At 36.7% G+C, this 16,568-nt stretch overlaps 1 protein-coding gene across 1 annotated transcript; it reads right to left on the bottom strand.

Moving 5' to 3' along the window:
- Positions 1-5,167: 5,167 nt before the first annotated feature.
- On the bottom strand, positions 5,168-9,436 carry LOC131649925 (uncharacterized). Its single transcript, XM_058919663.1, has 6 exons — positions 9,105-9,436; positions 8,347-8,936; positions 7,823-8,097; positions 7,150-7,639; positions 6,476-6,891; positions 5,168-5,443 (listed from the first exon to the last, which is right to left on the bottom strand). The coding sequence occupies exons 1-6, from the start codon at positions 9,434-9,436 to the stop codon at positions 5,168-5,170; spliced, it is 2,379 nt and encodes a 792-aa protein (XP_058775646.1).
- Between the last annotated feature and the right edge of the window lie 7,132 nt (positions 9,437-16,568).

The raw sequence follows: 16,568 nt of genomic DNA, 5'->3' as shown, positions 1-16,568 counted from the left end.
AGGTTTTTGTATGTTGTTAGATTTTGAGAAAGGAAGATATAATATTTTACGGACAATCCATTGGAAGTGGACTAACTTTGAAAATCGCGGCTTGGTTGCCTCAATTACGAGCCACAGTCCAATACTTTCTGGCTTAAGGGTTGTTTATCCAGTAAATTTTTGATAAATTCTATCAGAGTGTTTTTTACAATAAAGTTTTATGTTTCTTAACATTTATTTATGTAGGTGCTGTGGAAAGGATTGAAATAATTTATAGGCTAAGTACTAAACTATAAGGAAGCCTTTTGTGTTAGAGGTGCACGCATATGCCTGAATTGATCTACACTAAAGGATCTGTTTTATTTGGTTCCGATCAAGCTGTCAAATCCACTAAACTGCATATTTGCTCACAATAACAAAATGTTAGCATGAGATATTTTGCCATATAGTTGCTTGAGTATGGTAGTCAGTAATTTTTAGTGTGTACTTAGGCATAAAACAAAATATGTTTGTTCAGCAGAAGAGAATAAGAACAAAATTGTTAAGGCAGTAGTTAATTTTACTCTCATTTTCTTAATTCATAAATTCAGTGTAATATTGTTTTGAAAATTAACATATTTCAGTTTCATCTCATTTGGTTACGATTTTGGAATAGAATTTGAGGAAAATTAATCTCACTTATCGATATCTTTTGTCGAGGAAAATTTAATTAATTAATCATTGACTCATTTGGACATTTGGTATATTATGATGACTCATTGGACATTTGGTATATTATGATGATGCTCATCAGTTTATCAATCTAGAATAACTTACCTAATATAACATTTATTTGTTTTTACGGTTGATCCAAATATTTGTATATATTGAAAAATTATATTTATGGTCTAAATTTACATTAAAAAAATGTTTTTATAAATTATACTACCAAAACAGACAAAATATAGGTTTGATCCAAATATTTATATATGTGAAAAAAATTATATTTATGATCCAAATATAAATAAAAATATTTTTTCTTTTTATAATAATAAATTCTTTTGGTTAAAGTACGCGAGCGAACGTACAGATATCCATATCATAATCCGTGTGAACTAACGAGTTATTATGTTTTTGTACAATTAAAGAAAATAAAAGTAAATATATTTAAAATAATGTTTGAATCCGAACACGGACATAGCATATTTATATATGTTACTAAAATTTATTTATATAATTAAATTAGTATTTTCAAATACTATGTTATTATTAATGTTTATAAAACTAAATGATTGTATAAATAATATCAAAACAAATTTTATATTTTCATACGAGAAAATACACAGCTGATCGAAATATTGGTTAAATATTTTTATCTTTATGTACGAAGCACGAGTGCCCATATTAGAATTCGTATGAATCTACGGGTTATTACATTTTTATAAAATTAAAGAAAATAAAAATCTATGAATTCAAACACGAAAAAAATATTATTTTTTAATTATTTATGTTACTAATATTTTTATTTGAAAATTAGTTACAATTTAGGATACAATATTTTTTAAGATAATATTTTAAAAAAATTAAAATATATATTATTGAAGTAAAACAATTTTGTTTTTAATTCAAAAATACGTCTTTCTTTTAAAAATAATAATTTTTTTAAGAAAAATAATTTTGTTAAAAAATCATCCGAACCGCAAGAGAAAAAAGTGTGTGGTTCGGTTTGGTTCGGTTGACTTTTAGAAATAAAAACAAATCAAACCAATGCGGTTTGAATTGGTTCGATTGGTTCGATTTTTTTTCTTCAAAAATTTATTTAGCCATACATACACATATTAATGACAACATAACTTTGTATTTAGTCATTTACTCCCTCCATTCTTTATTATAATCAAAATTCCACTTTTTAGATACATTGAATAATTAATGTATCTAGACTACATAAAGTCCTAATACATTAATGATTCAATGTATCTAAAAAGTGGAGTTTTGCTTATAATAAGGAATGGATGGAGTATGTGTTATCAAATAACAACAAAATTCATCGTATTTAGATAATAATGTTCTATTTAATATAAAAAAATAATATTAGATAAAAGTGGAATCAAACACATAAAATAGTAGCATAAAATAATATCAAAAACATTATAATGAAATAGAAAAAAAAAGGAGATGAAATATTATAGAAGATGAAAAAGAAAGAGTAGAAGAGATACGATTAGATAAGAAGAGGAACATTAAAAACGTAATTGTAAGAGAGAACAGTAGAATAAAAATAATAAAATGAAAAAGAAAGAACTTAAGAGATGAAAGACTATAAAAAAAATATGTGATATGTATTTGGAAAAGAAGATGATAAGAATGTGCAATACTGCTAGCAGAGATTTGAAAAGACTTAAACTGAAACCTTAAGTGGGAGGAAGAGAAAATCATTCGTAATCGTAAGGTTAAGGCATAATAGGTTTGATTTTAGATTGGATATAAGTTAATTGAAGTTTGGGGAGTTGTAACATAATGCAGTTTGATTCGGTTTGTAACCGCAAACCAAACCAAACCGCGCGGTTTGTTAAAAAATGGCCCAAACACATCCGAACTAAATGCGATTTTTTACGATTTAGGTTTGGTTTGGTTTAGTGGTTTTCTATTGGCCAGTTTGGTTTTGAACACGCCTACCAGTACCGTGCGAACGTACGAGTATTGATATTAGGGGTGGAAATAGACTAGGCTAGGCTAGGCTTTATAAGGCCTGGGCCTGGCCTATGATAAACTTGAAAGGCCTGAGCCTGGCTTGTGGTCTATAATAGGCTCTCTTTTTTGGCATGGCCTGACCTTTTTAAAAGCCTGACTTGGTCTGGCCTGAAAGCCTATTTAAAAACCTATTTTTCATTATGGTTTTCAATTAATACATATTATTTAAGAAATCTTATAGGTCGTCTTATATATGCATATATAGGCCGTAGCCTTTATTCTAATATATGCATATATAGGCTTTTCTATTTAGCCTTTTTTTCTAATATACGCAAATATAGTCCGATCTATTTAGCCTATTTTTAATATACATGAAAATATAAGCTGGCCTATAAGGTTTTATAGGCTTTTTTAATAGCCTAAGTCTGACCTATTATATTAAATAGGCTTTTAAAAAAGCCTAAGCCTGTCCTTTTTGTTAAATAAGTCTGGCCTGACCTTATATAGACTAGGCCATAGGCCACTGTAGGCCGGCCTGAATTATTCCCACGCCTAATTGATATGATACGCGCATATGGTACTATATTAAGCTATTGATTTAAATTTATTTTTAAATATTTTCAAAACAAAAATATTTATATATAGGAATAATTATAGTGTTGTTTTCAAATATTTTTATATACGAAAGAAATTATAAAAAATGATTTATTATCTCTTTTAAAAATAATAAAATATTTGGGTTCGTCAATTTTGAAAATAAAAAGTGTGTGTGTGTGTGTGTGTGTGTGCGTGTGTTGTACAAAAACCGTGTGTACCACATCAGTACTCATGCGAACGCACGGGTATTCCACTAGTTAATACTAATATTTGTAATAAAAGAAAAGAATTTTATTGAGTTTTTCTTGATAACTGCATTTTTATAATACGTTTTAATATTCTCTAATACTAATTATAATTAATACCAATAGTATTTAGTCTAATAATGTGTCAAATGTTTGCTATCTGTCAAAGTCAAATCTATTATTAATCAAAATATTTTTGATCTAAATATAAATCTATTATTGATCAAAATATTTTTATATAAGAAAGATACCTAAACATAAATAATATTTGTATACGGGAAAACATCTATTATTGATCTAAATATTTTTATATAAGAAAGATGGTATTTATGATCCACAAATGGGATACGGGAAATAATCTATTATTGATCTAAATATTTTTATATACGAAAATTTACGATTGATCCAGTTATTTTTTAAATGATACATAAACATAAATAATATTTGTATACGGAAAAAATCTATTATTGATCTAAATATTTTTATATACGAAAAATGATATTTATAATCCACAAAATTTTGATTAAAAAATGGTATACGGGAAAAAATCTAATATTGATCTAAATATTTTTATATACGAAAATTTACTATTGATCCAGATATTTTTGTAAATGATACCTAAACATAAATAATATTTGTATGTTGGAAAAAATTTGTTATTGATCTAAATATTTTTATAAACGAAAGATGATATTAATGATTCAAATATTATGATCTAAAAATGATATACAAAAAAAAAATCTATTACTAATTTAAAAATTTTTATATACAAAACATTTATTATTGATTTAAATATTTTTTTCTTTTTTAAATTTCTATTTTAAATAAATATATTATGTAAACAAATGCATGTACCAGAGCAGAACCCGTGCGTATGCACGAGTTTGTTACTAGTTTTAAATATAATGATACACTTTAAATATTATATTATTTTTTAAAAATACTTTAAATAATTTTAAATATGTATAAGTTTAAAATTGTTTAAAATAATACACAAATATCAAACATAATCCAAACTAACAGAGTATGAGATTTTTTTAGTGAGACAATATAACAATTAGGGTAATTTTTAAAAATTTAGTTATACAGGTCAAACCATTGCCTATAAGTCATACGAAATAATTCTAATGGATAGCGGATTTATTTATAGTCGTGTTAAAAAGTTAATACAAAATTTGGATTCTAATTGTTGAGGTCTAATCCCTATATTTTACTAAATTTGACGGATTTATACATAAAGACTAATCTATTTTGACAATTTTAATATACTTTCTACATTAAACAATATTTTGTTGGAACATACAAATCAAATTAAGGTTTCTTTAATGGGGAAAATGATCAATTGAAGAAGATGAAGATTGAAGAATGAATAGAAAATAATAGAGAGAGAGAGTAATTGAGGGTGAGATAGTGAATTGGCATTAACCACAACATAGGAGTAGTGAGCTCCTTATATAGTACAAGTTACAAAAAGATTGGAATGATTTAAAGCACCCTAAAACAAACAGAAAAACAGTTGAGCTTCAGTGTAACCGGTTACGGCAAACAGCGTAACCGGTTACGCAAACGCAACATCTACAGTAAATCTGTTTTACGGGTTCGTAACCGGTTACGGTAACAGGCGTAACCGGTTACGCCAACTGAAGTGCTAAAAACAGCAGTTTCAACACACCACCTCACTTCAGTTGGTCCAAGTCCACCATGCTCAGCTTCCTTCTCAGCCTCTTGAACACCTCATTGGTCACACCCTTGGTCAATAAGTCAGCTACTTGATCTTCGCTTCGACAATACCCCAATCGTAACTTTCCATCGCTCACTAACTCCCTCAAGTAATGAAACCGCATCTCTATGTGCTTGCTTCTTCCATGTGCAATTGGATTCTTCGCAAGGTTGATCGCGGAGACATTGTCGACAAGGAGAGTAATAGTCTCACCCTCACTACTATTAAGCTCCTTCAATAGATTCATAAGCCACATGGCTTGGCAAGCACACAACGATGCCGCAATATACTCGGCCTCACAAGATGAGAGTGCTACCACCGGTTCCTTTTTCGAACACCAAGAGATTGGAGTTCTACCTAGCATAAAGATGTATCCAGCTGTTGACTTTCTATCATCCTTATCACCACACCAATTGGAATCGGTGAAACCAAGTAAATCACACTTTCGGCTCGTATCCGATGCCGGAAAAAGAATTCCACAACCAAGAGTCCCTTTAATATATCTAAGGATCCTCTTGACAGCTGCCATATGAGATACCTTTGGTCTCTCCATGAATCTACTCGCAATACCGACACTAAATGCCAAGTCCGGTCGCGTATTGCACAAATACCGCAATGATCCAATCAATCTTCGATATTGAGTTGGATCAACATCTTGCTCATCCTCACTTTTGGACAGCTGTAGCCTTGCTTCACATGGTGTAATGGCAACATTGCAATGTTCCATTTCACACCTCTTCAAGATCTCAAGTGCATACCTCCTTTGGTGCATGAGCAGTCCCGTTTTTGACCTTTGGAACTCTATGCCAAGGAAGTATTTCATGATTCCAAGGTCCGTCATCTCAAACTCGCTCATGAGTTCCTTCTTGAACCTTGAAATACTCTCCTCACAGCTGCCGGTAATCAAGAGATCGTCCACATATAAGCAAAGAATTATCACACCATCCTTAGCATTTGATCTCACATATACACCATGTTCGGACACACACCGCTTGAAGTCAATGTCAACAAGGAAGCCATCTATGCGTTTGTTCCAAGCTCTTGGAGCTTGTTTCAAACCATACAAGGCTTTATGCAACTTGTAGTATCTCATCTCTTGATTCTTTACTTCAAAACCAGGGGGCTGTCCAACATAAACTTCCTCATCAAGTGGACCGTTCAAAAACGCAGATTTGACGTCCATTTGATAAACGCTCCAATTGTTGTTGTTTGCAATACCAACAACCAATCGGATGGTCTCAAGCCTAGCCACAGGAGCAAACACCTCCTCAAAGTCTATTCCTTCACGTTGCAAAAACCCTTTCGCTACTAATCGAGCCTTATACTTGATTATCTCGCCCTTCGGATTTGCTTTCACTTTAAAGACCCAACGGACACCAATTGGCTTCTTACCATGAGGTAGATCAACTAACTCCCAAGTACCGTTTTTCTCGATTGATTCCAGCTCCTCTTTCATTGCACAAATCCATTTTGGATCCCTTAGAGCCTCCTCCGTATTCACCGGTTCGGATTCGGCCATAAGCGCAAAATGAACGAAATCACCTTCATTATTAACTTCGTTATCTTGGAATCTCTCACATTCTTGGAGTCTAGAAGGCAACACTCTTTGCCTTGTTGATCTTCTACGGTGTCCTTCAGTTTGAACATCATTCGGAGGCTGCGGAACTGTTTCGGGACTGACTGGATCATCAAAAAATACAGCAGTTAGGACTCTGTTCTGCTCGTAACCGGTTACGCCTGTATGTACTGCCTGGCCGTAACCGGTTACGCTGTTCCCTGCAGAATTCTGACTCTGTTTTTCCTGTCCGTAACCGGTTACGCCAGTTTGTACTGGCTGGCCGTAACCGGTTACGCTGAGACTGCTGCTGTTATTTTCTTCAAAAATAACATCTCGACTAATTTGAATCTTCCGATTTCTCGCATCGAACAGTTTGTAACCGCCTGTAGAGTGATATCCAACGAATATCATCTCTTCTCCTTTATCGTCCAACTTCTTTCTCAATTGTCCCGGCACATGTTTATAAGCCACCGAACCGAATACACGCAAATGACTTAGATTCGGTTTGAATCCACACCAAGCCTCTTCCGGTGTAAGCTTTTCAAGCTTCTTTGTAGGACAACGATTCAATAAGTATGTGGCTGTAGAGACCGCTTCTCCCCATAGTTCCTTCGGTAGACTTTTACCGCTTAACATGCTTCGAACCATGTTCATAATTGAACGATTTTTCCTCTCGGCAATACCATTTTGCTGCGGCGTATAGGGTGGCACAACCTCACGCACTATACCCTCATCATCACAATACTTCCCAAACGCAACCGAGGTATACTCACCTCCACCGTCCGTTTTGAGAACTTTCAACTTGCGACCGCATTGCCTCTCCGCCATGGACTTAAACCTTTTGAATACATCAAACACCTCATCCTTTCTCTTGATGACGTAAGTCCACAACTTTCTACTAAAATCGTCAATGAACGTGACAAAATATCGATTGCCACCAAATGTGTCCACTTGCATAGGTCCACAAACATCGGAATACACCACCTCAAGGTGTGCATTGGTCCTATGACCCGCATCCTTGCTAAAACTTCCTTTGTGTTGTTTTCCTTTCACACATTCCTCACACAACTCAGCTGGAACGTTAATGTGTGGCAGCCCGGTAACCATACCCTCTTGTTGCAACGCTTTGAGATCACGAAGATTCAAGTGACCGAGACGATAATGCCATAACCACTCCTCTCTACTTGCAGCTGTAGCTAAGCACCTATGCTCCAACACTTTCAGCTCCACTTTGAAAGTCCTATTGGTAGCCATGGGAGCCTTTAGGATCAACACTCCACTAGCATCAACAACTCGCAAGATCTTATCTTCCAACCGTATATTGTAACCTTTTTCGAGCAATTGACCAATACTCAAAAGATTACACTTAATACCTGGAATATATAGCACATCCTTGATCATAGAATGTCCACCATCCTTTTTCTCGATCAACACATCACCGACACCTTCGGCCATGAGAGTGGAATCGTCCGCAAACTTCACTTTGTTTTTCGCCACTTGATTGATTTGCACAAACCAATCTCTTCTTCCAGTCATATGCGTTGAACATCCGGAGTCTAAGTACCACTCCTCTTTGCCTTGAGTTCCATCACGAACCGAAATCATCACATTTTGTTCCGAACTCAAAACTGTCGCTTTTTCTGCACTGCTGCAGCTGCTGTCCCGTGACTTGCAGCTGCTGTCCAGCACCTCTGTCATGCCTTCGCACTCATCGGTAATCATCATTAAGAGTGTGGCTTCATCATCCACCTCTTGCCTAGCAACCTTGGCTTCATCCCCTTTAGTTTCAAGCTGTTTAGCACCACACTTTGCTTGAAAATGCCCAAGTTTCCTGCATTTCCAGCATTGTACCTTGCTCATGTCTCTTGGTTTTCCACCTCTCGCGTTGCTTCGATCACCATAACCGTTTGAGCTGCTGCTCTCACCCTTTTGTCCCTTCGAATGTTTAGGTTCACCATCGCCTTGCTTCCCTTTCGAAGGCCATTTCCCTTTCGAACCTTTACTCCTTTCATTGAAACGAGCTTGCAAAGCTAATTCCGCCTTTGCTTTATCGCTTCCTCTCTCGTCCATTCTTTGTTCATGTGCTTCTAGGGAACTTTGAAGCTCATCCTTGCTCAGCGACGTAAGGTCCTTGGACTCTTCAATAGCAACCACAATGTTGTCGAATCTTGACGTCAACGAACGTAAGATTTTTGACACAACATTCTGCTCTAAGATCGTTTCCCCACACGACTTGATTTGATTCACTAAGCGCGTAATGCGCGTCACATAATCGTTGATCGTTTCCTTCTCTTCCATTTGCGTTAACTCGAATTGCCTCTTGTGAGTTTGTAACCTCACAACCTTCGCCTTCGCAGCCCCAGCATATGCTTTCTCAAGAATTAACCAAGCTTGCCTCGCGGACTCGCAATCACCGACCTTTTCGAAGTTATCACCATCGACGCAAGAGTGTATCAAGAAGAGAGCTTTGTAATCTTTCTTCTTCTCTTCCCTGAAAGTGGCTTGATGTGCAGCTGTAGGTTCAGCCCCAAGAGGTGTGACTCCATTGTTGACGATATCGAGAACTTCTTGATATCCAAACAAGACCTTCATTTGCTTAGACCACTTGTCGTAATTCTTCGAATCAAGAATCGGTAAATTGGATGGGATTCGATCATTGGTACTCATTGTTGCAGCGGAATCGGATCAGAACCAGAGCTCTTGATGCCAAATGTTGGAACATACAAATCAAATTAAGGTTTCTTTAATGGGGAAAATGATCAATTGAAGAAGATGAAGATTGAAGAATGAATAGAAAATAATAGAGAGAGAGTAATTGAGGGTGAGATAGTGAATTGGCATTAACCACAACATAGGAGTAGTGAGCTCCTTATATAGTACAAGTTACAAAAAGATTGGAATGATTTAAAGCACCCTAAAACAAACAGAAAAACAGTTGAGCTTCAGTGTAACCGGTTACGGCAAACAGCGTAACCGGTTACGCAAACGCAACATCTACAGTAAATCTGTTTTACGGGTTCGTAACCGGTTACGGTAACAGGCGTAACCGGTTACGCCAACTGAAGTGCTAAAAACAGCAGTTTCAACACACCACCTCACTTCAGTTGGTCCAAGTCCACCATGCTCAGCTTCCTTCTCAGCCTCTTGAACACCTCATTGGTCACACCCTTGGTCAATAAGTCAGCTACTTGATCTTCGCTTCGACAATACCCCAATCGTAACTTTCCATCGCTCACTAACTCCCTCAAGTAATGAAACCGCATCTCTATGTGCTTGCTTCTTCCATGTGCAATTGGATTCTTCGCAAGGTTGATCGCGGAGACATTGTCGACAAGGAGAGTAATAGTCTCACCCTCACTACTATTAAGCTCCTTCAATAGATTCATAAGCCACATGGCTTGGCAAGCACACAACGATGCCGCAATATACTCGGCCTCACAAGATGAGAGTGCTACCACCGGTTCCTTTTTCGAACACCAAGAGATTGGAGTTCTACCTAGCATAAAGATGTATCCAGCTGTTGACTTTCTATCATCCTTATCACCACACCAATTGGAATCGGTGAAACCAAGTAAATCACACTTTCGGCTCGTATCCGATGCCGGAAAAAGAATTCCACAACCAAGAGTCCCTTTAATATATCTAAGGATCCTCTTGACAGCTGCCATATGAGATACCTTTGGTCTCTCCATGAATCTACTCGCAATACCGACACTAAATGCCAAGTCCGGTCGCGTATTGCACAAATACCGCAATGATCCAATCAATCTTCGATATTGAGTTGGATCAACATCTTGCTCATCCTCACTTTTGGACAGCTGTAGCCTTGCTTCACATGGTGTAATGGCAACATTGCAATGTTCCATTTCACACCTCTTCAAGATCTCAAGTGCATACCTCCTTTGGTGCATGAGCAGTCCCGTTTTTGACCTTTGGAACTCTATGCCAAGGAAGTATTTCATGATTCCAAGGTCCGTCATCTCAAACTCGCTCATGAGTTCCTTCTTGAACCTTGAAATACTCTCCTCACAGCTGCCGGTAATCAAGAGATCGTCCACATATAAGCAAAGAATTATCACACCATCCTTAGCATTTGATCTCACATATACACCATGTTCGGACACACACCGCTTGAAGTCAATGTCAACAAGGAAGCCATCTATGCGTTTGTTCCAAGCTCTTGGAGCTTGTTTCAAACCATACAAGGCTTTATGCAACTTGTAGTATCTCATCTCTTGATTCTTTACTTCAAAACCAGGGGGCTGTCCAACATAAACTTCCTCATCAAGTGGACCGTTCAAAAACGCAGATTTGACGTCCATTTGATAAACGCTCCAATTGTTGTTGTTTGCAATACCAACAACCAATCGGATGGTCTCAAGCCTAGCCACAGGAGCAAACACCTCCTCAAAGTCTATTCCTTCACGTTGCAAAAACCCTTTCGCTACTAATCGAGCCTTATACTTGATTATCTCGCCCTTCGGATTTGCTTTCACTTTAAAGACCCAACGGACACCAATTGGCTTCTTACCATGAGGTAGATCAACTAACTCCCAAGTACCGTTTTTCTCGATTGATTCCAGCTCCTCTTTCATTGCACAAATCCATTTTGGATCCCTTAGAGCCTCCTCCGTATTCACCGGTTCGGATTCGGCCATAAGCGCAAAATGAACGAAATCACCTTCATTATTAACTTCGTTATCTTGGAATCTCTCACATTCTTGGAGTCTAGAAGGCAACACTCTTTGCCTTGTTGATCTTCTACGGTGTCCTTCAGTTTGAACATCATTCGGAGGCTGCGGAACTGTTTCGGGACTGACTGGATCATCAAAAAATACAGCAGTTGGGACTCTGTTCTGCTCGTAACCGGTTACGCCTGTATGTACTGCCTGGCCGTAACCGGTTACGCTGTTCCCTGCAGAATTCTGACTCTGTTTTTCCTGTCCGTAACCGGTTACGCCAGTTTGTACTGGCTGGCCGTAACCGGTTACGCTGAGACTGCTGCTGTTATTTTCTTCAAAAATAACATCTCGACTAATTTGAATCTTCCGATTTCTCGCATCGAACAGTTTGTAACCGCCTGTAGAGTGATATCCAACGAATATCATCTCTTCTCCTTTATCGTCCAACTTCTTTCTCAATTGTCCCGGCACATGTTTATAAGCCACCAAACCGAATACACGCAAATGACTTAGATTCGGTTTGAATCCACACCAAGCCTCTTCCGGTGTAAGCTTTTCAAGCTTCTTTGTAGGACAACGATTCAATAAGTATGTGGCTGTAGAGACCGCTTCTCCCCATAGTTCCTTCGGTAGACTTTTACCGCTTAACATGCTTCGAACCATGTTCATAATTGAACGATTTTTCCTCTCGGCAATACCATTTTGCTGCGGCGTATAGGGTGGCACAACCTCACGCACTATACCCTCATCAAGTAGAGCCATGTGACCTTTTCGAAGTTATCACCATCGACGCAAGAGTGTATCAAGAAGAGAGCTTTGTAATCTTTCTTCTTCTCTTCCCTGAAAGTGGCTTGATGTGCAGCTGTAGGTTCAGCCCCAAGAGGTGTGACTCCATTGTTGACGATATCGAGAACTTCTTGATATCCAAACAAGACCTTCATTTGCTTAGACCACTTGTCGTAATTCTTCGAATCAAGAATCGGTAAATTGGATGGGATTCGATCATTGGTACTCATTGTTGCAGCGGAATCGGATCAGAACCAGAGCTCTTGATGCCAAATGTTGGAACATACAAATCAAATTAAGGTTTCTTTAATGGGGAAAATGATCAATTGAAGAAGATGAAGATTGAAGAATGAATAGAAAATAATAGAGAGAGAGAGTAATTGAGGGTGAGATAGTGAATTGGCATTAACCACAACATAGGAGTAGTGAGCTCCTTATATAGTACAAGTTACAAAAAGATTGGAATGATTTAAAGCACCCTAAAACAAACAGAAAAACAGTTGAGCTTCAGTGTAACCGGTTACGGCAAACAGCGTAACCGGTTACGCAAACGCAACATCTACAGTAAATCTGTTTTACGGGTTCGTAACCGGTTACGGTAACAGGCGTAACCGGTTACGCCAACTGAAGTGCTAAAAACAGCAGTTTCAACATATTTAATTTTTTTTTTATAAGAAGAAGGACCTAAGTTCAAAAACAAAAAAAATTAAAAAGCAACAACTCTATCAAAAGAGCTCGTAGCAGAATTTTTTGAAGAAGAACCATGATATAATCAGGAGTCTCTTCAAAGATTTGAAATCTATTGTTTAATAAGTTTCACGTCTCTAACAAGTTTATCAACTATAGAATTGACTTCCCAAAGCGTATGCTAATTTAATATTTAATTTTGTTCAAATGTGAGTTGAGTTTTTATCATAAATAATCAATTTAGTATGACATCATCATATACGAATATATCACGAATATATCGTATTTTTGTAAATCCTTTCGTTACAAAATTATAGATTTCCAAATCCTTAATAAATTTTGAATATTCAATCTTTCCACACATTTCAATTTACATAGCCATATTATTAAACTATGACAACTTTGTCATTTTAGTATATTCGGTCGTATACAAATTATTGCACCATCATAAAATAGAAGGAGATAACTAACTGTTTTGTATATGTAATATAGTTAGTTATCTGTTAGTTTTAAGTAGTTATGGTATTGTATGGAGTTACCATCATAGCTATCCTACTACTCATGATATATATATATATATATATATATATATATATATATATATATATATATATATATATATATATATATATATATATATATATCATTTGTACCAGCTTTATCAAAGTAATGAAGATTAGATTTCATCTCATAACATGGTATCAAGAGCTCTCTCTTGGAGAGAAATTCTCTGATCTTCATTCACCTTCTTTGCAAGCATCTTGAGCGATTTTTTTTCTTTCTTCCTCAAGTTTCTTGGTTTCTTTCATCGTTGATTTTCTTTGCTCGCTTTGTTTTTCCTTTGGCAACCTTTTCTGTGTTGCGTGATTTTGAAGCTATATGATTTCACCACCAGTTTCACTTTGAAACTCTGCTATTCTTCGATCCGTTGCACCACCTTCCGTTGATTCTTGTTCGCCATGCCACCTAAAGCTCCTCCTCCGATACAAACCGATTCTCCTCTCCATGTTCATCCAAGCGATGGTCCCAATTCTGTTACAATTGCATCCAAACTCGATGGCAACAATTACGCAATTTGGAGTCGGGCAATGCGTTGAGCACTTGGCGCAAAGAACAAGCTTGCCATCATTGATGGATCCATGGAGATTCCAGAATATGATGATCTGAATCGTGCAGCATGGGAACGCTGTAATCATCTGGTACATTCTTGGTTAATCAATGCTGTTTCTGATTCTATTGCTCAAACTATTATGTTTCATGAAAATTCCATTGATGTGTGGACTGATCTTAAAGAAAGATTCTCCAAGATCGATCGTGTTCGTATCGCTTATTTGCGCTTTCAGTTGAATAACATGAAACAAGGTTCTAAAACTGTGCTTGCATATTTCATCGAGATGAAGGCTCTTTGGGATGAAATCAATGCTTATCGTCCCATACCTTCATGCACTTGCCACCATCCATGTCGATGTGATGCTATGCGCTCTGCAAGACAATACATTCTTGAAGATCAAGTTATTCAGTTCCTTACTGGATTGAATGATCAGTTTTCTGTCGTCAAGACTCAGGTTCTGCTTATGGAATGTTTACCTTCCATCAATAAAGTCTATTCCTTAGTGGCACAAGAAGAGAGTAATTGCAGCTCTACACCTGTCATGGATGATTCCATTCTTGCTAATGCTTCTGATTCAAAGCGACCCTTTGGCCGTGGTAGAGGTTCTAACAATGGTAGAGGTAACTCCAGATATTGTACACATTGCCACAAGTATGGTCACACCATTGAATTTTACTACCAGAAGCATGGACATCCAAATATCAACAAACCTCATTCTTCCAGCAACAACATTGAGTCTCAATCCAATAATTTTGAGAACATTCAACAAGAAACCACATCTGGTCTTACTCAAGAGAGGTATGATCAGCTCATGACTTTACTCCAACAAGCTAACTTGATTCCTTCAGCAGGTCCTGAAACTGGCTCAAGCTCAAACCAAGTTCACACTTCCATTTCCACTCATGCTGATCTTTCATCAGATGAGACTCACCAGTCAGGTACCCCTAGTATCATTACTTGTTCTGTAAGTCATAATAAAATTGTTTGGCTTCTTGATTCTGGAGCAAATGATCAAATTTGTTCATCTATCTCTTATTTCACTTCTTTCTATCGCATTAAACCTCTTAAGGTACATTTACCTAATGGCAATTATGTGTTAGTCAATTATGCTGGCAATGTTGAATTTTCACCTCAGTTATATATTACAAATGTCCTATACTCTCCTGAATTTCAACTAAATCTTATCTCAGCTTCCAAATTGTGTCAGTCTTTAAAGTGTCAACTTATCTTTAATGCCTCTTCTTGTCAAATACAGGATATGAAAACATTTCAGATGATTGGTTTGGTTGATTCAGTGAATGGATTATATCAACTGCAAGTACCTCAAGCTGCCAACCACCAAACCAACCAATTATCTTCCCTACAGAATTCTGCCAATCATTTAGCAGCTCCTTCTTGTGATGTTACCATTCCTTCTACTTCACTTTGGCATTTTAGACTAGGACATTTGTCTAATGATAGGTTGTACAAGATGACACAGTTGTATCCAACAATTTCTCATAATAAAACTCACATTTGTGATATTTGTCATTTTGCCAAGCAAAAGAAATTACCTTTTTCTGTTAGCACTTCTCATGCTTCATCCAAATTTGAACTATTGCATTTTGATATTTGGGGACCTATGTCCATCCAATCTGTTCATGGTCATATATTCTTTCTCACCATTTTAGATGACCATAGCAGATTCACTTGGATTATTTGTCTTAAAACCAAAGCTGATGTTGCTACTTGTGTCAAAGAATTCATCACCATGATTGAAACTCAACATCATATTACCCCTAAAACTGTCAGGTTTGATAATGGACCAGAGTTCATCATGCCACGGTTTTTTAACTCTAAGGGCATTCAGCATCATAGGTCTTGTGTTGAGACACCTCAACAAAATGGCCGTGTAGAACGAAAACACCAGCATATACTTAACATAGGTAGAGCTTTACTTTATCAATCTAAGTTGCCAAAGCATTTTTGGTCCTATGCTCTCCAACATGCTATTTTCCTAATGAATCGAATACCTTCACCATTACTCCACCAAAAATCACCTTACCACATTCTATTTGACCAACTACCTGATATTTAGGATTTCAAGGTGTTTGGCTGCCTTGTCTATGCTTCCACCCTCCAAAATCATCGATCCAAACTTGATCCTAGAGCTAGAAAGGCTGCTTTCTTGGGTTACAAGGCAGGTTTTAAAGGTAGTGTCCTCCTTGATTTACATTCCAATGAAATCTTCATTTCTAGACATGTGACATTTCATGAAACTATTTTACCTTACACAATTCAAAAGTCCACACCTACATCTACATGGCAAGTTTATCATAATCCTAACCTTAAACTCACATCCAAGTCTGATTCTCCAAGCCATGTTCCTTCACCTTCTATTCCACCTACCACTGAGCTACCCATTACTAACACACCACCACCACTTCCTATAGTCCATTCTTCATCTTACCCTAAACCTCATGACCCCACCATACATGTCCCTGCACCTGCACCACCAAAACAACATCCTGAGCCTGATGCCCCCAACATTTCT

Source organism: Vicia villosa, linkage group LG2 (assembly GCF_029867415.1).
Source record: "Vicia villosa cultivar HV-30 ecotype Madison, WI linkage group LG2, Vvil1.0, whole genome shotgun sequence".
In the NCBI taxonomy this organism is placed as follows: Eukaryota; Viridiplantae; Streptophyta; class Magnoliopsida; order Fabales; family Fabaceae; genus Vicia; species Vicia villosa.
Note: the sequence above shows the minus strand (reverse complement) of the source record. Positions and strands in the feature narration are given on the sequence as shown.

What these genes read in the sequence shown, in the direction of transcription:
- LOC131649925 (XM_058919663.1), bottom strand. Translation starts at nt 9,436, where the DNA reads ATGAGTACCAATGATCGAATCCCATCCAATTTACCGATTCTTGATTCG. An exon ending in CTGAGTTGTGTGAGGAATGT is followed by an intron (nt 7,640 to 7,822) that starts GTGAAAGGAAAA and finishes TACGTCATCAAG; the next exon opens with AGAAAGGATGAGGTGTTTGA. An exon ending in AAGGAATAGACTTTGAGGAG is followed by an intron (nt 5,444 to 6,475) that starts GTGTTTGCTCCT and finishes AATCTATTGAAG; the next exon opens with GAGCTTAATAGTAGTGAGGG.